Source organism: Cupressus sempervirens, chromosome 2 (genome assembly GCF_028749045.1).
Source record: "Cupressus sempervirens isolate cs-2001-9-10 chromosome 2, ASM2874904v1, whole genome shotgun sequence".
Taxonomy (NCBI): Eukaryota; Viridiplantae; Streptophyta; class Pinopsida; order Cupressales; family Cupressaceae; genus Cupressus; species Cupressus sempervirens.
Window position 1 is genome coordinate 380,605,222 of NC_143119.1, and position 23,421 is coordinate 380,628,642.

General features: G+C 36.5%; 1 protein-coding gene across 12 annotated transcripts in view; it reads right to left on the reverse strand.

Annotated features, from left to right (window-relative positions):
* Positions 1–23,386, reverse strand: part of LOC149572724 (putative protein phosphatase 2C 33) — a 79,969-nt gene extending 56,583 nt beyond the window's left edge. Inside the window, exons 1-4 of one of the 12 annotated variants that reach the window (XM_089813805.1) lie at positions 22,783–23,386; positions 21,466–21,710; positions 21,084–21,356; positions 20,490–20,849 (exon numbers count right to left, since the gene is read on the reverse strand). In XM_089813805.1, the coding sequence (XP_089669931.1) occupies positions 20,490–20,849; positions 21,084–21,314 (591 nt within the window). In that variant the 5' untranslated portion in view covers positions 21,315–21,356; positions 21,466–21,710; positions 22,783–23,386. Of the gene's footprint in view, positions 1–20,489; positions 20,850–21,083; positions 21,357–21,465; positions 22,655–22,782 lie in introns of those variants that run through there. The other 11 variants (XM_089813811.1, XM_089813804.1, XM_089813809.1 and 8 more) reach the window with 11 other exon arrangements.
* Between the last annotated feature and the right edge of the window lie 35 nt (positions 23,387–23,421).

A 23,421-nucleotide genomic window follows, 5' to 3' on the forward strand; every position in this document is an offset into this window, starting at 1 on the left:
GGATGACATAATTCGTGATTTTTAACCCTTTAGACTAATTTTGTATGGATTGTTCTATGATGGGTTTTCATATTTTATCTTGGAGGTCTATGGTGAATTTTCTATTAATTAAGTCTAAATTAAAAGATTTAATTAATAATTTAATTATTTAGGAAAAATTAATATAATATCATGATCTTTAGATATTTTGATTTTAATTAATTAAATGAGAATTAATTGAGAAAAAAGAATTAAATAAAAGAAATTAGAAATTAATAATAATAAAAATAATAATAAAGTAATAAATAAATAATAATAATAAAAGTAATAAAAGAATTAAAATAAAAGTTATAAGCTTGCCTAGGAGTAAACGCACTTTTTGATTGCACATATGTCAACAACACAGGAGTTAGCGCACAAATTAAGCACATGGTGTCTACAACCTTATGACTCATCTAGAAGGTTGGAAAAGGCTCATGCTTAGTTGTCAACACCTTCTGATTATTTCTAGAGACATTCTAGGTGCTTCCTGAGAGTTCTTTATATTCAATCACTCCTAGAAGCTTAGGGAGAGTGTTTGGAGAGTGCATTTGGAAGAACCGGGAATGTTGGAGAAGGAAGGAGCTTGCTCTGCGGAATTCTGAGGAGAAGTGATTCAGCATCAGTGTCCAGGTAGACACTCGTGATTTTTGCATATGCCATTTTCACTTCTCACACTTCCTGTCTTCCTCATGTCTTCTGAATACTTTCTAAGGATTCTATGTGTGAATGTCCCAGTTGTTTTAATCTTGTCATGGAATTTTAATTCTTTATGTGAGAAAACCCCACATGCGTAGATCTGAGAATTCTATGGACTAGGGTTAAAGATTTATAGTCAAAACCTATTAGAAGGATTAATGGGTAAAATTGGGAGAACAATTATTTTAAAAGTAAATTCTTAAGAATTAAAAAACCCCTTTTTGTCTTAAAAACTTTGTATTTGTTCTCTTTTTAAATCATGCAAATCTGCATATATATATATACGCTGTAATACTAATCTGCATATATATATATACACAAAATCGTAGTCAAAATTTAAAAAAAAAAACCGAATCACGATTTCCATTTGAGGAAAAGCAATTTTAAAATAAATATATATATAAAAACGTTTGACTCATACCCCAACTGTCGGCGGTGTACCTGCGTGAGTCGCAGAGTACCCGTGTGTTCACAAGGTACCTGCGACCACTATTACTACCGTGGGTGTATGTTATGAATCGGACCCTGCTCTCCACTGACTTTGACATTAGTACACATTAATGGGTCGCAAGGTACCTGCGTAAGCAGTGTACCCGCGACAGTATTGGTATCAATTTTTATATTTTGCAAATGTTTTAATAACAATAACATTATTAATATTGTTATATATTTATATGGGTATATGTATATATATATATATATATATTAATAATTGTTATATATTAATTATTAGTATATATATATATATGTATGAAATGTCAATGAAATTTTAAATATTTAAGATTTAAAATAAATAATGTAGTTTTAAATTAATCAATTTACTTAATTAGAATTTAATCTAATTAAGGTTAATTGAAAGTTATAATATTTAAGTTATCAAATATTTAGTTCTTCTCAAAATCGTAAATTGAGTTATTGCAAAACGAAAACTCATTATCAAAATAAGTATAACGTATATTGAATTCTAAGAGTTAGAGGGAAAAGTTTAAATCCATCAAAACAATACATGGATTAGGAAAATGTTCCTCCACTCAATTTGAAAACGAAAACTGAGACCTCCACACTTAGTTCAATTATAAGATTTTAGCAAACCCAAACATGTGCTTGCATTGTGTTTTCTTTATACTATCTGTTTTGGGTTTTGGGTTGACTAGTGTTGACCAATATAGGACGTCTACCAGAGGCTCGAGGGTTATGATTGTGATGCCATGATGATGTCTTTTGATTCTGATCTTTACAAACCCAACTATGGATATGTGATGGTATGCTCTATGAGATGTTTGTATTTACTGATTGTTATTGCTTTCCAATCTTCTTGTGTGAAGCTGAGATTCTTATGTATGAGACATTTGACTTAACCATTTGAGTCATTGATCAATTATACTTGGGTTACCTTCCAGCCATTTGATGGAATTGAATTGTTATCTGATCTTGATGATGTCATGTTGTGACATGTATTGACTCAACCATTTTGGAGTCTTCAATCAGTATTATTTTGAGATGCTTTTTGGTTGCTTATTAAGAACCAATGATTATTGTGATTATCAGGGATACCTTTAGTTGCCAATAGAGAACTGTTGTGGTCATGATTATCTATGGATGCTTTTCAGTTGACTCATGGAGATTTGATGTTTATATTGTGGATTATCTTTTGGTATTTGTGATTTATGATTCCATGAGCTTAGGGTAGGTTATCTACTTGTAGTGTCGGGAAGTGGCTTGCAATGGGGGTCGGGGCCCTAAGAGGCTGCCAGGGTAACTCATTGTAAGTTATCTTAATAATTGAAAACATTCACACCTAATACTGACTTAATGAACCTAAAAAGATAATTGTTTTGTTCTCGCCAATGCCTCGAGTGCTAGTACAGACTAGGATGGGAGTAGAGAGAACGCTTGGTTGCGACCTTGCATTCCGTAGTATGCCTCGTCTGTATGAGAGGATACTAGTGGCCGCACAGGAATCACTAAGGGGCTGGGGTCTATTGGGAGACTACCAGGGTAACTCTAGCATGATCCGTGCGATGACACTTTCCTGCTTGCATAGTAGGTTTCCTACATGTCTTTGTTGTGCCTCTGGGATTAGATGTCGATTTTGTGATTGGAACCCTTGAGTTAGTATACTTTTAGGATTCCTGGACTTAGAGAGTATTTGTGCTTTGTGAATTGATAACTTGTTTGGGACTTGAGATTATCTCCTCAGTACGGTGGGAGTGGACCACTTAGGTTCCACGCAGTCGAGTGGTAGTGTTTATTACTCTTATCATTTGAGATCCGTTTGAGACATCGTAGCTGATGCATTCTTGATTATGATGGTGGACATGTATCCTTATATTGATGATTTGCATATGTTAGATGATGTTATCTTATGCTTTACTTTGCATGTTAGATTTCTTTTCTGCATATGAAGTAGTATGTTTTTAGGAGTGACATTCCTATTTGATAATACCAATGATCTCTTCGGTGATTTGGAATGTTACGCACGGAGGGATGGCTAGGACCCACGATGGTCTAATGATGCTATTTACGGTTGGGAGGAACCGTGCACTTAGTTAATTATGTGGTGATTTATGGTTATCTCTTGTGAGGATGTATCATGTATGATATATGGTTTCATTTATGTTATTGCATCATGGATTAGAATTAGGATGATGATGTATTTTATTTCACATATGTATATTCTTTTAAGTCTTTCATACCCTGTGACATGTACAATGGATGATTGAGCAATCTGAAATGTAATTACTTAAAGGACACCTGTATATTGTTTAAGTACGTTGGATGTGTTGGATGTATCATTATTATTTCATGAGGATGTGATGTGAGATGAACAGTTAATTTAGATGTGATTCAATGTTAAGGGATCCTTAAAGAATGTAACATGTTATGTATGTTTATGTTACTTTCACTTGTATTGTTGCTATTGCTTCCGTTATCATGTGTATGATGTAGATGGTTTAACTTTCATGATTTAAAAATAAATAAAAAATGTTACCAAACTTAGTGAAAATTTTAGGTTAATTCTTTGGATCCCTTGGCGGGGCGTTACAATTTATTTCTAGATCCAATCAAACAAAATTTGACTTTTGTTCAATATATGAACCAAAAGAGGGGAGCTGAGAGACCTCAACATGATAGGAGGCCCAGGATGCAAAACAGGGATCTTAAACATGCTATGAACAAATAAACCCTTCCCACTTTTGATGACAGCAATAAAACTTTAACCAGGGCATGGATTCATAAGTTGGATACTTACCTAGCGCTCAAGCCCACGACGGAAACAGAAGCTATTAGATTTGCCACAATGCATCTTGAGGGAGCAGCCTATGATTGGTGGCATCATGGATTGGTCACCCAGGATCACAGACTCATCACTTCATACGAGGTTTTCAGCTCAAAGCTGGTTACTCATTTTGACAGGAAGGATATCGAGGTTTATTACAGGGATTTGGCTCAGTTACGGCAGAGCAGGACTTTGGATCACTATATAGATGAGTTTTAGCGGATATCAGTGATGGTACCGGATATGTCTGAACAACACAAGGTAATGTTATTCATAGAAGGATTACATGACAGATTTAGGGGTTTGGTTAAAGTCCTAAAACCAAACACTTTGGATGACGCCATTAAGATTGCTCACGATTTGGACTCACCTACCTCACTGTTATAGCCTCCTAAGAAATCCTATAAAGGATCCACTTCTTCTCAGGGAAATAAAAAACAGCAAAAGACAAACACCCCCAGACTGGATTTTGAGACACGCAATGAACTCAGGAGGAAGAAGTTATGTTTTACTCGCAGGGAGCCTTGGACTCCTGACCACAGATGCCTGGGTAAAGGAAAAATCCACTACATTGAGGTCCATTCTGAGGAAGAGGAAGAGGTAGAAGACCCACAGGAAGGTGATAACAGTGTGGACAGCGAGGAGGAGGAAGTTGAGGGGCAGCTTGGTAAAGATAAGAAGAAACAAACTCCTACCAAGCAGCCTCCTATTTTAACTACCCTTTCGAGTGATCCAGCATGTCATCCTTTCAGGGTGAAAGGGTTTGTTAGAGGCCAACGTATTATTTTCCTTTTGGATACAAGAGCCTCACATAATTTTATCAGTACATGGATGGTATCTAGGAGGGGTTTACAGACAGTGGCCATACCCGAGTTTGATGTTAAGGTAGCTAGTGGAGAAGTTTTGAGATGCACAGAGAAGGTAGCCGGTCTACAGATTCAGTTTGATGGTTATCTTCTAGAGTCTGATTTTTACGTGGTAGATTTGGATGGACTGGATGCTATTTTGGGAAGACAATGGTTGAGTACTCTCCGTAGATATACTTTTGATCATGAGACTATGTAGCTGGAGTTCTTACAGGATGATAGATGTGATCCTTAGAGCTATGCCTGATAGTAGTCCTAGAGTGATTTCAGCTCACAGGATGGAGGCTATTTTGAGACATGATGATATAGAGTGGGCTACTCAGTGTTTCATCTCGTCAAAGGAGACACAAGGTACAGGGCAGCGATATCACCGTGACATTCAAATAGTTATAGATAAGCACAGGAGAGTGTTCGAGGATATTCCTCCTGGGATTCCTCCAAATAGAGGATTTGAGCATATTATTGAACTTGAGGAGGGAGCCAAACCTGTTATTACTATGCCTTATTGTCATCCTAGGCATTACAAGGAGGAAATAGAGAAGACGATAAAGGAGCTTTTGGATATGGAGCTTTTAGATATAGGGCATATCAGACCCAGCTCTAGTCCCTTTGCATCTTCATTAGTGTTGGTTAAGAAGGATGGCACCCTTTGGATGTGTATAGATTACCGCGCACTGAACAAGCCGACTATTAAGAATAGGTATCCAATTCCCCGCATTGATGAGTTGTTGGATGAACTTCATAGGGCAATTTACTTCTCCAAAATAGATCTCCACTCAGGGTACCACCAGATACAGGTCCGAAAAGAAGATGTGCATAAGACAGCCTTCAGATGCCATTACGGACACTACGAGTTCTTGGTGGTGCCATTTGCGCTCACTAACGCACCAGCCACCTTCCAGTCATGCATGAACCATATCTTTAAAAAACAGCTAAGGAAGTGTGTGTTGGTTTTCTTTGATGACATATTAATTTACAGCAGAACTTGGGAGGAACATTTACAGCATCTAGATGAGGTTCTTAGTCTCTTGGAGGAAAACTTTTTATTCGCAAAGGAATCCAAGCGCAAATTTGGGTTGATTGAGATTCTTTACTTGGGTCATGTGAATGGTGCTGAGGGAGTTAATTAGGAGAAGATCCGGACAATTTTGGATTGGCCACCACCGAAGGATGTATCAGAGTTACGGGGTTTTCTTGGTCTATGTTTCTATTATCGGTGGTTTGCCAAGGGTTTTTCACAAGTAGCCGCACCCCTAACCGACTTGACACGGAAAGGGGCTTTTTCTTGGACAGAGGACGCCAGGGTTGCATTTGATAAGTTAAAACAGGTGATGAGTTCATGCCCAGTGTTAGCACTTCCTAATTTCTCTAAGCCCTTTGTTTTAGAGTGTGATGCATCGGGAAGAGGAATAGGGGCTGTTTTGATGCAGGACCATCACCCCATTGCTTTTGAAAGCAGGAAACTTCGGGGCAGCAAGGTATTATATTCCACATATGACAAGGAGATGCTGGCCATAATGCATACCTTAGCAAAATTTAGGCAATACTTGGTGGGAAGTAAATTTATAGTTAAAACCGATCATAACAGCTTACGTTACTTCCTAGAACAAAAGGAACTGAATGAAAGACAGTAGAAATGGGTTAGCAAGATTCAAGCGTATGACTTTGACATTGAGTATGTCAAGGGAAACAATAATATTGTTGCTGATGCTCTTTCTCGTAGACCCCCAGTGCTGGATTGTTACGTCACTTCTGAGATTTCAGCGGATTGGAGATCATAGCTACTAGTGCAGTATTCCAAAAATGCACACGCATGTCAGATTATGGACAACATACTTCAGGATGAGCGGTACAAGGTGTTGAATGATATTATATATTATAAGGACAGAATATACCTGGTACCAAAATCTAAGCTGAAGGAGGAAATTATGCGCATGCGCACCGTACATGATGCACCAGCAACAGGGCACCCAAGGTTTTTCAAAACCTACAGGCAAATTAGAGAGAGGTTCTCCTGGAAGGGGCTTAAGGATGATATTCTACAACATGTTAGAGACTGCCAGACTTGTCAGCAAAACAAGTCAGAACAGGGTTTTCCTGCAGGATTACTTCAGCCTCTCCCTATTCCAACTCAGAGATGGGAAAGCATTTCTATGGATTTCATCACCGATTTGTCGAGGGTTCAGGGCAGGGACTGCATCTTTGCAGTGGTGGATAGGTTGACCAAGTACACGCAATTCTTCGCGATAGCTGCAAACTGGTCAGCTTCCCAGGTTGCTGAATTGTTTTTCCAAGAGATTTTCCGGCTCCATGGATTACCCAAAACCATTGTGAGTGACAGAGACAGTAGGTTTCTCAATACCTTTTGGCAGGAAACTTTTAGATTGACTAGTACAGAATTGACTCCTAGCACGAGTTATCATCCACAGACTGATGGCCAGATCGAGATAGTGAATAAGTTGGGTGGAAGGTTACTTGAGGAACTACATTGCAGGACAGCAGAGTGTGTGGGTCAAGTGGCTGTATTTGGGAGAGTATTGCTATAACACCACCTACCATATGTCCATTCGGATGACACCCTTCCGTGCTCTTTATGGTTATGAGGCCCTCTCTTTTGTTGATTTGGCATTACAAGATAGTCAGGCACCCCTGGCCAAAGATTGGATAATGGACCAACAGGATATCCTCAGAGCTCTTAGGGATAATATTCAACAGGCTCAGAATCAGCAGAAGCTATACGTTGATCGACATCGCACCGAACGGAGTTTTGAGGTGGGCGATAGAGTTTACCTCATCTCCAGCCGTATAGACAGGGTTCCTTAAAGAAAAGTGGGTCTGAGAAACTCAAAACCAGATTTTATGGACCTTATTGTATCACTAGGAGGATAGGGGAAGTCACATATGAGCTGGAGTTACCGGGTGACAATCGGATCCACAATGTCTTTCATGTCTCGTGCCTCAAAAAGGTAGTGGGCCAGAAAATTGTACCTACAGAGAGTTTGCCTCCACTTGATGAAGTGGGTAAACTTATTTTGGTACCAAAGGAGGTGATTGAGACCAGGGAGAGGAAGCTACGTAACAGAACTGTCAGGGAATATTTGATCTGGTGGAAAGACTTGCCTTATGAGGATGCCACTTGGGAAGGCGAGTCCATATTGCAGCACCCAGCACGGAGATTACTTGAGGGCAAGCAATCCTGGGAAGGGAGGACTGTCATGTCCCCTTCTCAATTTTAGTTCTGGGTGACAGAATTAATCTATCTCCACATTCGGATAGATTAAAAACGATTTCAAGTAGGATGCTCTCCAGTCACAATGGGGAATTTAATTTAATTTATTCCAAAACTTTATTAAAAGGAGCAGAGCTAAGTCACTTTAATGTTTTACAGTTATTTACTTTATAAATAGTTTTAAGTGACTATAGGACGAAAATGACATTTAGTCCCACATTCCTTGCACTTTGTACTTTTCCCTCATTCTGAGGCTATATATATGCGAGTTTGCATTGGGATTAACACACGAGATTTATGAAACCAAATGCACTAAGTTCTAGTTGCTTAAATGTGATTGGTTAAGTCTTGAGGACGAAAAACCCTCAAGTCTGAGAATTTCAAGAAGGTTGGACATCACCCTAATCTTCTTGGTATGGTACAGATTGGGCAAGTAATCAGCAAGTTTAATGCAGTAGAGCAAGTTGCAAGTAAGGTGAGTTTGTCTGTGTATTCTGAAATACTCCATGTTGTGTTAATACTATTTCCAGCTTACTGTCATTAAGGGAATTTCTTGTGGCCAAAGAGAAAATCGAAGGGGAGCTCTAGAGTTCATATTCCTGTAGGTGGTTACACAGAAACTTCAAACTTAGCATTTAACTGGCGACATTGAGTAGCCTATTCTACACAGACAGTAATAACAGTCAAACGTTGAGATGCTGGTGTTAGAAGGTATCAGGTCGGACTTTGTATGATCCATGGGCTATTAAGCTGGACGTTTGTGTTTGCTCTCTTCACAGGCGAATTTATAAATACTCAACTGAACATGTGGTTAAACTGATTACGGGGGAGATTGCTTGGGATTTCAATCGTTATTGCACTGTATGGTCTGAGACGTAAGTTCCTTTTCCATTTACTGTAGAACGACACCTTTGCTGGAGTGGATAAGCTCAGGGACGTAGAAACATACTCCCGCATGAATGACAGTCAGAGATAATCGTGTTTTGCTGGGCACTGTTTCCACGCATTTACGAAAACATTTTCAAAAGGCATTACGCACAGGGACCCTCAGTCGACGTGAGTACCTGGTATCTTACAGCAAGAGGAGTTGGAACCAAGGTTGCTTTAACCGTCGGGTAGCAGGTTACTGAGCTAATTTACAGAGTCGGATTCGAATATAAGGGAAAGTCGGGCCTCGCGCAAGCACTGAGAATCCAGTTCGAACCCCTATCAGCATTCAACACGCATTTCCAGAATACCGGGTCTGTAATAAATCTTCATTTAATTCTATTTCGAAACATTGTTATAACTGGAGTCATAAATCATTGTTGTAACTGGAGTCACAAATCAGACTCTGACCAGTTCATTGCTGGTATTTACACTTTGAGAATAAATTCTAGACACATTCTCATGGCAATAATGAGTGACAGTATTTAACCTCCATATTGTGCTAGGTTGGTAAAAGTAGTTAATGGCTACTTGACAACTGTTTGATGTAATGTTTCTAATTTTATTTTTCCAAAGCTGTTCAGTATTGCAATATAGTGAACAGTATACAATTTTAAGGTTACTCCTGGGGACTGTGCTCTGTTTGCCAAAAATCATTATATTAAACATATGAGCATTCATCAGAATTTTAAGGGCAGTGATTACCACTAAACTGCATAGGAAATTGTTCAGAATATTACACAACCATTATGAACATACCTCTAAAATATTCAAGAATTATTACACGTGAAAGATGCATCATTAATTGGAAGATGAAGATGGTAATAGAAAGAAGCAGTTATGATCTAAGGTATGTGAGAAAGAGTGAAAAACCTTTGTCCAACTATTAGTTTTTGTGAAAACTAAACTATGCTCACACTCAATTCAATGAACTCTCGAAATCAATGCTTCATTTCCAACTTACATCTACTTATATGAGCCTTGATCTACTTCTTCCTTGTTGTCTCTAGAGATGAGTATCTTAATACTTTGCATTAATTAACTAATTACATAGATAATCAAATTCAATTATCAATCTCCAGCTTGTTTTGATCTTATCAAGGAAATAAATGTCTGTGTGAATTCAAATATCAGCTTTGTAATTTTACTCCTATAATGATATAATCAAGCTAATACGACAATAGAATAGTTCAATGATTTACCATTTTATGATAGGCTATAATATATGTTATGCATGATACTTTTAAAGGGAGCATCAAGGAACTTGTTCCTTAACAAAAAGTCATTTGTTTTACATTTAAGTAATAATCTGCCCTCCTGGCATTGCATATGCTAAAGATGTTTTAAAGACTATTAAGCAACAACTCTTGGCTCACAATCACAAGAATTCTGTATTGTTTTATTTTCTCATTAATTCAGTATCAATTTTAGAACTAGATCAAGTTTAGGACTTGCATACTTTTGTTATTCTAAGTAAGTTTGAGTTTGAGCAATTGAATTGGGTTATAAAGCTTTGATAGGAACTTAGTCTCTTAGGCAAAAAAGAAATGATCTCTTGTTTCCTTCTACAAAGTACATTTTAATCAGGCATTCATCCTACGAACTGATTCAAGAAAACATTGTCAAAGTTGTTGGTCTTGTTCAGGCTAATAAGATGTAATGGAAACCTAAGTTACCAAGATTCACCCCTGAACCCCAGGACAAGCCCAGGTTCAAACTGGTCTATGGTTAAGGGCCGGTTTGCTCGGTGGTCCAGGCAGGGTTTAATTTTTTCCTTGCTGGTTCAAACTTCTTGGAACCCAGTTCGAACCAGGGCAGAACATGTCGAAAAGCAGCAAACCAAGTTCGACTACATGATTTCTGGGCCCTGCAGATGGCAAAAAAGTTTTTTTTTTGGCAAAATTTAATATTTTTTTGGCATCAATAACCCTAAAAGGTTGTTATGAAATGCTTTTGGTGGCCTCTCATTGTCATTTTTTGTTTCCAAATTGATGATTTTGGCTTTTAAAAGTGCAAATAAGTGGTTAAGGAGTTCGAAGATTGATTTGTGGGTGTTCTTCAAGTGTTTGAGCCTCATTCCTACACATTTGCAATCTTACAATGGCTGAAAAAGGTAAGTTCTTATTCCATTTGCTTTTGTTTCTGTTCTAGTTTTTTATTTTTCCATTTCTCTTTCATTCTTTATAAGATCTTTCCATTTTTTTAAGAATTTTTCATTTTCTTGCATATAAATTACAAAATGAACATGTTCACAATTTCTCGCCATAGGAAAAGGAATTGTGATGGCATCTACCTCTTCATCAGTAGGCGATACCGAACAAAGATTAGAACCCCACTTTGATTCTCCTCTATGTAAGTATGTAGATATTGTAAAAAAACCCTTCCAAGAGGTGGTGCGTTTCGTTGTAGATATCGGGGTTGTGGTGTAGAAAAGAATAGTTCTTATTATCATGTGGTAAGTCATTTGTGTGGATACACTGGAAGGGGAGTCAAGAAATACCTCAGCAAAAAAGGTGCCCCTATGCCAAATGCAACTATGTTAAAATATATTGAAGAGCATGAGGCAACAAAAGTGAGAGAAGGATGTAGGACTACCAAACTCAATAGCAATAGACGTAAGAAAAGTGCAAAGGAAATGTAACCCCCTGCCCCCCCACAGATGTTATGGTACAAGACCACCCCTTTTTTAGTACCGTAGCGGATACTGAGACTGAAATTGTACCCCTTACACACAAAAGAAAGAGACCACTACAAATTGCTTTTCAAAATAAGAGTCAAGAAATTGTTGACATTAAGTTGGGAAGATGCATGTATGCAAATGGGTTGTCCTTTAATGTTGTTCGCTCTCTATATTTTGGAACAATATGTTGAGGGCTGCCAATGAAGCTCCAAGAGGGTATTGTGGCCCTGGGTTTGAAAAAGTACGCACCACCTAGTTGGATCAAGAGGTCCAGCTGATTGAAGATCAATTGAAGCCCATAAGGGACTCATGGGTTGAGATAGGGGTGACAAGTGTTCTAGATGGGTCGAAGGATTCCAAGAACCGTCCCTTGATCAATGTCCTTGCGGTGTCCCCTAAGGGGACAATATTTTTGAAAGCTATGGATTGTGAGAGGCAAGTAAAAGATGGGTCATTTATTGCCAATATCCTAATTGAGGCCATTGAACAAGTGGGTGCTAGGAACATTGTCCAAGTCATAACGGACAATGCAAAGAATTGTAGAGTTGCTGGTTGTTGGTTAAAGAGCTGGTTTGTTTGTTAGTTGGTTCGAACTCGGGCGGACCCACAATCCAAATGAAGGACCCTACCCAAACCCATGGCGAATCTGGACGGACCCACAGTGAACTCAGGAGGACCCATGGCAAATCCAGGAGGACCCACAGCGAACCCGAGAGGACCCATGAGTTTCTCTTATTTTTTTGTATATCTAATGCATATATATATATATATATATATATATATATATATATATATATATATATATATATATATATATATATATATATATATATATATATATATATATATATGTATGTATGTATGTATAATATATATATATATGTGTATATACATATATATATATGTATGTATGTATAATATATATATATATATGTATATATGTTTATATATATACTCACGAACCCACCCACGAACCCAAATGGAAAATTCTTTTTTGCCCAAACCCATGAACTCGAACCCCGAACCCAAATCCGTCCCTAAACCTGAATCGGCAACTTAGCATGTACCCAATAGTTGTTTTTAGCTCTAATTTATGTCACATGTTGCTAAGACCCAATTTGCATCAAATATCATCATCTTGAGACGACTTGTGCAAGTGAAAGAGGCATTGCAAAGTATGGTAATCAGCCACAATTGGGGTGTATGCAAGAAAAGGAACACTGATAGGGAAAACAAAATAAAGCATAGGGTATTGGATGACTAATGGAGGGAACGTGTGGAATATCTCCTTAAGTTAACCGAGCCCATTATGCGCATGCTTAAGTACACAACATGGATAGGGCTTGCCTTGGAGAGATCTATGATGGCATAGACTCAATGCTTGAGAAGATCAAGCAAATTATAAATGACAAGGAGCAAGATCCACAAGAGACCTTCTTCAAACAATTGCAAGTAATCATCATTGAAAGATGGAACCAGATGACCACTCCACTATATTTGCTTGCATATGCCTTGACGCCCAAATACTATAGCTCTCAATATTGTGATATATCAAGAAGGTTGCCATCCTATAGAGATATAGAAGTGTCTGACAAGTACCAGGCAACTTTTAGAAGACTCTTTCTTAATGATGATATGAGAGATGTAATCACGGATGAGTTCTTAGAGTTTGTGAATGCTAGAGATCTAGGTAACAATGTTCTTCATCATCGGTTCAGGGAGGATGCTCATAGTTGGTGGTACCTCCATGGCCAAAGATTCCATACATTGCAGCCCCTTCCAATCAAAGTTATATCACAAGTAAGTTTTATTTTAAATAATTTAGCTCACTTTATCTTCAAAAGAATCATGACTAAAAAGTAATTTTAAATTTTTTATAAGATTGAATTAATTCTTTTTAATTGTTTACCACGTGTTTTCTTCATCGGTTGCTAATTCTTCTGCATCATAACGAAATTGGAGCACCTATTCTTTCATCCACTCGGTGAAGCGCAATAGATTGCAATCAAAAAAAGCAGAGGGGAGACGAAGAGGGATGTAGGTGCAGAGATTGTAGACTTGGATGCTTCCACTGCTCAGCGTACACTAAATGATTTTGAAGAGTTTGATGCTAATACCATTGTTGTTGCTGCTGATCCCATTGGCCTTAGCTCTATTGCTGAGTCAACTAATGTCAGAGAAAAAAAAAATGAAGAAGATGAAGATTGAAGAACTTAGAATATAAATAGATATTTATTCCATTAGTTGAACAATGATACTTGAACTTGATGCTATCATTTATTTTTAATGTTTTGAATCTTTGATGTAGAACTTGTTACTTGAACTGTATGATGGTATGATCACTATGATTACAAGTTTAAGGTGTTTTTTTCGTTTAAATGTATTTATGCTACTACGCTACATTCTAATTTTAATTCATGCTTCATATATATATATATATATATATATATATATATATATATATATATTCGTTTAAATGTATTTATGCTACTACGCTACATTCTAATTTTAATTCATGCTTCATATATATATATATATATATATAACATGTTTTTGTACTTACATACCCAAATGAACCCAAAACCCTTTTCAAAATTGTGGCAAACTTGTGAACCGGTTCTTGAGCGAACCTGGAACCGAACTCAAACTAGTAACTTAAGTGGAAACTAATAGAACAAGCCAAGCTGCAATTGTAGAGAATCCAAATTGTCTGCATTCATAAGCAAATGATAGCATTAATTTTACTGTAAAATAAGCCTATCTTTCTAAATACCCAAGTTTGGCAGATGACATATTCCTCAAGGCACCATATAAGTAGATTAAAAATGTGTTGTTAAACTATCAATCCAATGCAAGATTTTAGAGTCACTACAGCAGTAGTGTTACCAAGATTCTCAATTAATTGAAGATTTTCCGACTAATTAGCTATTGGTAACTTTAGATCTTTCCAAATATATAACTTTTGAAGTTGCTGATTTTAAAAAGACCGTGCTCATATATATTTCAAAATGCTTTGAAATTTTAGTGAAGAACTTTTTGTCATCAGCGAGTCAATTTTCTCTGACCATTATTTGGCAAACATTGCAGAAGACAACATTGTTGTGGTTTTTTTCACTACTTGATCCAGGTTAGAAGATCAAGTAGAGAGTCGAACTTCAGACTCAAAGGTCAGTACTGTTACAACCCTGAAAAATTTCTAGTGGTAAAACTGTTTTTTTCTTGATTAAAGCTGACATAGGGAATTAACTAGGGTCAGCATACATGAAAGTTCTGAGCAAAACATATATCTGTTGGCTAAAACCAAAGATTCACATGCATTGTTCATTTCCAGTTGTATGAAGGCAGTAAATAGAAAATCCTGCACTAAGGAACAGAATTAGAAATTTGCTTCCCTAAAGCAAAAAAGGGCATCTAATGGAGGTACAAACAGCAGTATGATCAACACAGCAGGAAAATAGCAAAAATTGTCATATTTTGTTATTTTAGACAGGCAGACTAGGGTGCAATTTTATGGTGGTGCGTACATCAAACTCTTCCACCACAGCAGTTAAATCATGGTAATGCATGCACCTAGCATAAATAGGAACCTAATAGGCTAATACAATTCAAGTGCATATTGCAAATTGTAAAAAAACCCGTATACTTGTCTAGTGCACTTTTGGTTGGCAACAATCATATAAAACTGCCCCTTGGCCCCAAGCCCCTACAAGGGGCACTGCCCCTTGACCACATTTGAGGCATTGCCCCCAAACACCAACAAGAGGTGCTCTCCCTTGACCCTGCTAGGGACCATTGACCGCAAAAGCACTTGAAGGGCATTGCTCCTCAACCCCGTTGGGGTCTCCACTAGCAAATCCTTATTGGTTATTGGGATCTTGTGTTAGATTACAAGCTTGATTACAATGAGGGTGTGAAAAAGAATTGGGATATAACTCTAAGTATGCTAACTTCAACATTCTTAGTTTCTATTGCACAAGTTGCAAGAATCTCTTTAGAGGTTGAACTTGTTTTTTGGTCTATGATTGCTTTAAAACTCTTTATATATGATGGAAATCTGTAAAAAGATCTACAAATTTAGTAATATGTGGAATTTTGAAAGATAATTAAAATAATTATGTATTTTAAACTTTTGATAAAATTGCTAAATTATTGCCAAGTGTCAAGTTTTTGAACTTGCCAAGTTATTGCCAAGTCCAAGTATCAACTATGGTGCAAATCCAGGTCACTAGCTTCTAGTTTTCAAAGATTTGAGGGGGCTAAATTTTTATATGTGGAGTCCCAAAAACCTAATGAACTATTTGCTTGCCTCTTCAAATGATCTAGAGAATTAGAAAATTTTAAAAGGAAAAACTAACACCTCTCAGGTTTACACTTGTGTTTGTTAGATACTAAGTGTTTGCAACTCTATAAAAATTTGGGCAGCAATTTTTATTGTCCCATCGTATCTAGAAGGTTCAAGAAGACAAGTTTGGAAACCCAATTTACTACTAAGAGTTTAGGTAAGGTCTCAAGGAATCGGCTAATTTTCAAGGTAATTTTGAAATTTGTGCCAAATAGACCTTATCATTACATCTAAAGGTGTCAAAATCCCTACTTCCTTAGCCGAATAGCATTTATTTCCCTACATATTAAGTTTAGATTGATATTTTGTATTGAGTGAATCAAATAAGGGTATTTTAAATTAATTTTCTTATTGATTGGTATCATGTCCCCTCTCTCCTATATATCTGTATGCTGCTCTAGCTTGTTATCCATTCATGCCTTTGAGATTTTTTATTGTGAGCTCAATATTTAGTTTAACTCAATGTGTTGTCTTAAGTGAATCAAAAAAGGTAGTTGAAGTTACTTTTCGTATCGGTTCATCTTGCCTCCCCTCTTCCTATGAGTTTGTCCACTCCTCTAGCTTATTATTCAGTCATACTATTGCGAGCTCTTGTGATGCTATTTTGCTTCTTGATCAATACCATTATCTTGTGGGAACCAATTGATTTAGTTATTTCAATAGCATATCATTGTTAAAATAGGTTTTGTTTGACATAGTTTTTTACACTACATTTTGGGTATCAAAGGTTATTGTCCTAGTCTAGATCAATTGGTTTCTAGTTTTGAGAGATTTGAGGGGGATAAATTCTTTGTATGTGGATTTTCTCAAAACTTAGTTAGAAAAGTTCAAAAGGAAAAACTAAAATCATTGGGGTTTACATTTGGGTTTTTTGGATTTTAAATGTTTGCAACTTCTTGAAAATCTCACGAGCAAGTTTTACTATTCCACTTTATCCAAAAGGCTCAAGAAGGTCAAGTTTGGCTTTCATTTTGCCAAAATTGGAGATCATCAAGCCAATTCACAACAAAGGGTTTTTACATGGTCTCAAGTGATCTGTGATTTTTTGAGGCGTTTATGTGCCAAATAGACCTTAGCATTGCATATGAAAGATACAAAACACCTATTTCCTTAGTTGGATATAATTCTTACATTTTTATTTAAATTGCTAAGTAGTATTGAGTCTTGACTAAATCAAATGAAGGCTTCTCATTGCCTCCCATCTTTCCTGTATATGTATCTGCTCCCCTAGCTTCTTACTCATTCATGCTATTGTGAGCTCTTGTCATTCTATTTTGCTACATGACAATTTGCAATATCTTGTGGGAACTAATCTACTTATTTTTCCCTATTATTGCGATAATAGTGAAATAATTCAAAAGTACCATTCTTTTTTCTTTGTAATTGTATATGATGCCTTAGTATTTAGCAAGGTTGCATGGGTACGCATACCCACACCCCTTGTACATGTATCCACATACCCAAGTACCGAGTACTGGGTACTCAATGAAGAGCATCATAGCTAAGGACCTTGATTAAGATTTCTGATTTTTGTTTCAGTTTTTTGTTTGCATATCAGCTTCTTGTTTATCAAGCTTAATGCAATACATAATCAATTCGAAACTTTCAAACAATGCTAATTAACAATCAACTTTATCACTGTTCAAGTCAGCAGTTTATTATTTGCAATATGGCATTGTTATATGATTTATGATCTTCTTATTCACGTTTAAAGCCTACCTTCTTTGTTATGCATCTAAACATTATCATATATTATTATTACAAACATACTGCAAATCTGAAACTGAAACTAATACATTACATTTGCAAACTTTATCACTGTTCTTGATTGAAAAACCATTGTCATGACTCATAATTTCAGATTTTCTATAATATTAAATTATATTAGAAAAATAGTTTGATGTACCCAATTACCCCCGTCCTCTATTTTGAAAAATAGTCGTACCTCTACCCGTACCGGTACTCTTAAGTATCCCAAGCACCCCCATCCCCAAGAAGCACATGTCCATCTATAGTAAGGAGATGATGGCCATCCTACAAATAGTGGATAGTTGGTATAAATTTCTCCTTGGGCATAATTGGTTGATCAAGACTAACCATCAAGTACTTCAAAAAATCTATTGTGATAGAGAACACAGTCAATAGAAATTGATTGATTGATTGCAAAAATGCTATGTTCACATATTGAATGAGAAAGGAAAAGACGATGCTGTTGTAGATGCTTGTCGCATCAAAGTGGTATGCCTTTTGTAATTAATGATAGTAGATATTAACAATCCGTGTCAATATAGTTAGTATACTTCTGGAATCAGATTGGGTGTAATTTTTACCATCAATGTTTTGGACCATAGTCCGTAACCTATCATCAGTATGAGAAGAGAGTGCAAGGAATAGAAAGATCATCCATCTCTCTATTACTTGCACTCTCTTCTTATCATGATGATGGATCACAGAAAATATTGGTGACAAAAATTACACACAATCTGAATCCAGAAGCATATTAACTATGCCTTTCGTAATGTTTCCTATTTGGAAACCTTTGGAAATAGATGAAATTTCAAACAATTTGCAAGCTGAAATGATAAACGAACATGAATAACCAATTGTAGGTGCCAAAAAATGACTGAAATTGATGGTTATTAACAGATCTAAACTATTTTTAGTCAATACAAATGTATGCAAACTTACAATTAATTATAACTGTCATTGCAACAGCAGAAATAAAAGGTACAACAGCAACAACGGAATGTTCACAGCAACAATCTCCAGGCAATGAAAGCGTTTATGATCAGCTCAGATACCAACAAAAAATGGTGAAATTTCACTTACAAACAAGGAGGTCCAATTCTATAAGGCTGTAACTAAACATTCATCACCAATTTCAAGCAAAGTGGATCTTTAAAAACATATAAGAATATAACGATTAGCTTCTTGTGGTAGACACCAAGCTAGTATTCTCAAATTTGTAGCTAGATGTGTCGCCTATCAACGAAATAAAGTGAAGAACATGTCACCTCTTAGATTACTTCAGCCAAATAACATTCCTAATAAAAAATGGGAAATCATATCAACAGATTTCATCTCAAGCCTGCCACAATTGAAATATAAGACAAAAAATTGTTGTGATAGATTTTCCAACTAAGTGTGAACTTTTCTTATTTGACTAAGTTTGGGTCAATTGCATCAAACACTGTGAAGGTATATTTTCAGATTGTCTTTAAGTTACATGTGTTCCTACATTGTCTCAATCGCAATCAAGACCAAATTTTCAAGAAGCATTTTTAGCAAAAATTCTTCAATTGCATAGGGATAACATCCAACATTAGCACATCCTTAAATCTGCAAATAGACAGGAAACCTATGGTAATGAACATATGTTTGTAAGTCTACTTTAGGATATATAAGTGGAGAAAAAAGGGAAATAATAGAATGGTTGTGCTTAACAAAGTACTAGTAAAACACTAACTGCCACTCTATGATCAACATGACTCCATTTAAAGTGTTGAATGGTTATGAACTTCCCCTATTTCTAAACTTTTCCTAGTTGAATGATTTGTTTCTGGATTCGCTTCTATATGTGTTTTTAGCATCAATGTTTCGGATCACTCTCTATGAAGGATTGGTGCAATGGGATGTAGGCATCAGTATTTGACATAATGAGGTATCATTACATTTACTGTTCCGATTCTATTGAAGGGATGCATTAAATAAGTCTAAAGGAGAGAACTAAGATATAAGTAGGGATAAAAGGGCAGGAGCCAGGTGAGCATTAAGCTTGGAAAAGTGTGTAAAATTTCAACCTTGTTGAACATTTAAGTAATGCATTACTATTTTCACATTTGTCTATTACTGTCCACATGGTTTAGATCTGCTCCGTCTCTCAACATTTCCAAGTTTTATTTCTACAAGTTTGTCATAGAGAAATGGAGGGATTGAGTTCAGTTATTCATGAGATCCTACCACATTAAGTATTAAAAATTCCTATCCTTCAATCCACTAGTAAAAGAACAAGAATTTAGAAAATACTAAAGATACAGCCCTACTTAAACACTTGGAAAAATATCATGAAATTTACAGCCTAAAAATGTGTGCCAGTGGAGAAAACACATACAATGTGTCTTTTTTCTAACTGTACAAATTTGATAACAGAATGTGCCATCACCCGGCCATAAAAAGAAGTATTGAATAATGACTCCACTAGCTGAAATCATATCATGTCTCTTCCACACACACATGCTCTCATGAGAAACAACACCAGCCACTTGCTTCTAAAAAATGTAAAGGAAATACATAACACTTTGTCATAGCAAAAAAAACTCCTTCCTCAAAACCAATTGCCAACCAACCACTGTTTTTTTAATGCTAAATGAAACCACATCGTGCACATTGTGGACAGGAATATGAACAATTTCAATGATACATAAGAAGATTCAAGCTATATTTTATACCTGTTTAAGAACAGTTACGGCTGTTGTCCCACTGCATAAGCAGTCCAAAGTAGGATGCGACTGGAGTGCCTCATCCATCACTTCAAAAGCTCCAAGATGTGACTCTTTCCACATGGAATACATCCGAGTCTTATCCTTGTCCAAATCTAAATCATCTTTCACATTTCTTTCTGTTAGTTCGCTACAATCTGTCGATTGGTATCCATTTGAAGAACTAGAGTCAGCTGCAATATGCTCTTGCCATTGATCTATTATTGTTGAAGGTAAAGAGTCCCTTACTCTTTTGGCAACCAAATGCCCATATGGACCATGACCGTCAAAAACACCACAAAAGACTGTATCTTCCTGATTCCCAAAATCCTATTAATTGAAATTAATATGCACAATTACAAATAAGAAATGTTCTAATTCTTCGAGTCCTGCATGTTAAGAAGTATCACTATAATTGACTATTATACTTTCATCTTTGAATAATACACCTTTGGATATTCATTTGGAGAAAGGGCTATTCTAATTGGTTCCATTGCTTGCATGAGAACAATATTTTGAATTTCCAACTAAGAGTACAAAGAATGTAAAATTGTGGCAAAATACCTCCCAAACCAGCATACAATCCTGATTTATTCCTTTCTTTCCTTGCTGAGAGTAGATTGATGCATTAGCTGTTGATCCATTTGTGCATATTCTGCCTGGAAGGCACGCTAGCTGATCATCCTTCTTTTTCTCTACTTCTAAAGCTTCAATATCTTCTTTTTCCAGAGGCTTCTCCTTTGGCTTTGCTGAGGGATCACCACATTCTTCACAGATAGACATGCAGATACCCATAGCGATGGCTAATGAACAGTTTTAAAAATAATCCACTGTGACCTAGACCACAACAAACAATTTTGCGTCTTCAACTTTTTGGGGAGTAAATGCAACTCAAACAGTGACAGACATAACATTGATGCAACATACTTCCCGGTGACAAACTCACCTCGCACTAATGATACTGTCAGAGCTCCACCGTTAGCAAGGCTGGGGCTACACCTCCTCTGATATGGTGCAATTTACGGTCGCCCAAAATGCCTTCTACAGCTACTGTCTTGTATTCTCTGTTAGAGAACTCCAACGGCCAGTCAAAGTGGCTAATAATCCAAAGCTTCGCTTGAGCCCTGAGAGTGTCCATTTCAAAAATATATATATTGAATTTCCCACCCAATGCAAAGCATGGTTTGAATCCTGAGATTCACCAGTTCGAAATAGGTAAATTGAATTTCACACCCAATCATTCAAAACTGGGTTACTAGAATGACACATGACTGGTTTAGTATTGTAACACTAAATTCAGCAAGTCGTAAACTTGTGGGGAAAAAAATTGAGATTTTGAGATGTAAATTTTATATTTATTAAGGTTTTGAAGTCAGCGTACAATAATAGAGCATTGCCCTGAGGTTTGATAGATCCCTATGCAACGGAAATGTTTTTTACTTCATTGTTCCCGCAGTTATTTATTCAAATAAGGTTCGAAATTAGTTCTCTCACAGAGTGCAAAAAGTTAAAGGAGAATAAAGACAAACCAAGGTAATCGACAACATTTTGGCATAGGCGATGCCCCAGCATTGCAATTTATTGCACCAATGCTCACGAGAACAATAAAATTGAAGGTGTCGCATATTAAATTTTAAAGGGAAAAATCTGAATAAGTCGACATTTCGGCAATTAAATTCTAGGAAATACATCGAATATAATATCAGGGCCTGTTTTGTGTGGCAAAATGATTAAAATTATAGTTTCTTTCAAGTGTTCAAGAAATATTTTCAGCGGAAGGCAGCAGAATATTTACATTTGAAACATTGAGATTTCCGAAAATAAAAGAAAATGTCGATGTGCGACGATTTCACCGATTAAAGTTCCAAGTAAAAGAAATTAGTAATAAGCCTTCGAATAACATCAGGCGCCTAAACCATCAAAAAAATTCAACACTTCTCGATTAAAATCTTACGAAAAAATTAAAAGACCTTTGGATGGGCATTTTGCCGATCAAGTTCACACTCTACATCATCAAGTTCTCAGACGACGAGGAAAAACGCAACATTGAAACAAAATCCTCGGGGGTCAAAAAATGAATTTCATTTGAGGTTTAAGCGATAAAATGATTACCAGATAATCAAGTAATAGAATATGCACATGATTTGATAATTTAAACAAAATCTTCGGGACTGAAAAAATGAACTCTTAACGTTTAAGCAATGAAAAGATTAGCCGAAATTGAATAGTTGAATATACAAATAGTTTGATACTTTAAGATTACCAGAAAATCGAGCGACAGAACATACAGATGGCTTGATCCGTTAAAATTTGGAAGCACAGCAAAGTTTCTAGACACACAACTCCGCAAATCTTACCGCACAAAAAACGTGCCTTAGCATCAATGCTCTTCGACGAGTGCGTGGAAGTACAAAATATTTGTTAACTGCAGTGATTCGAAGTCACCACGAAAATTGAAGTGCACAGACCTCACTTGGCGCATTTTCACACCGAGACAGACAAAAATCTACCCGGAACAGAAAAATACAACAAATTTTTCAAAAGCCGCACCTGCAGTTCTCCAGGGGTGATTCGGATTCGATTTTACACGACTTGATTAGACAGTGTTACCGTTTACAGGATTTCCTCCACGTTTCAATTTGCTTATCAACCACACTTTTCTGTAGACGTGGAGATAATCTGTGGGGCGGACGCTCGGAGTAGAAAAGGAAGACGATATGTTGAACTGTGTTCAAGTCAGAATTCGAACTCGTGACGTTGGACTGCTACTCGCTTTGCCGCCCCACGTCAAACCGTCCTTTCACCAACTTCTCAACAAAGAAATGATATGATATGATATGATAGATTGAAATAAAAAGTTTATCCATGATGTTTCTAGATTACTGTGTATTTATAGTTATAA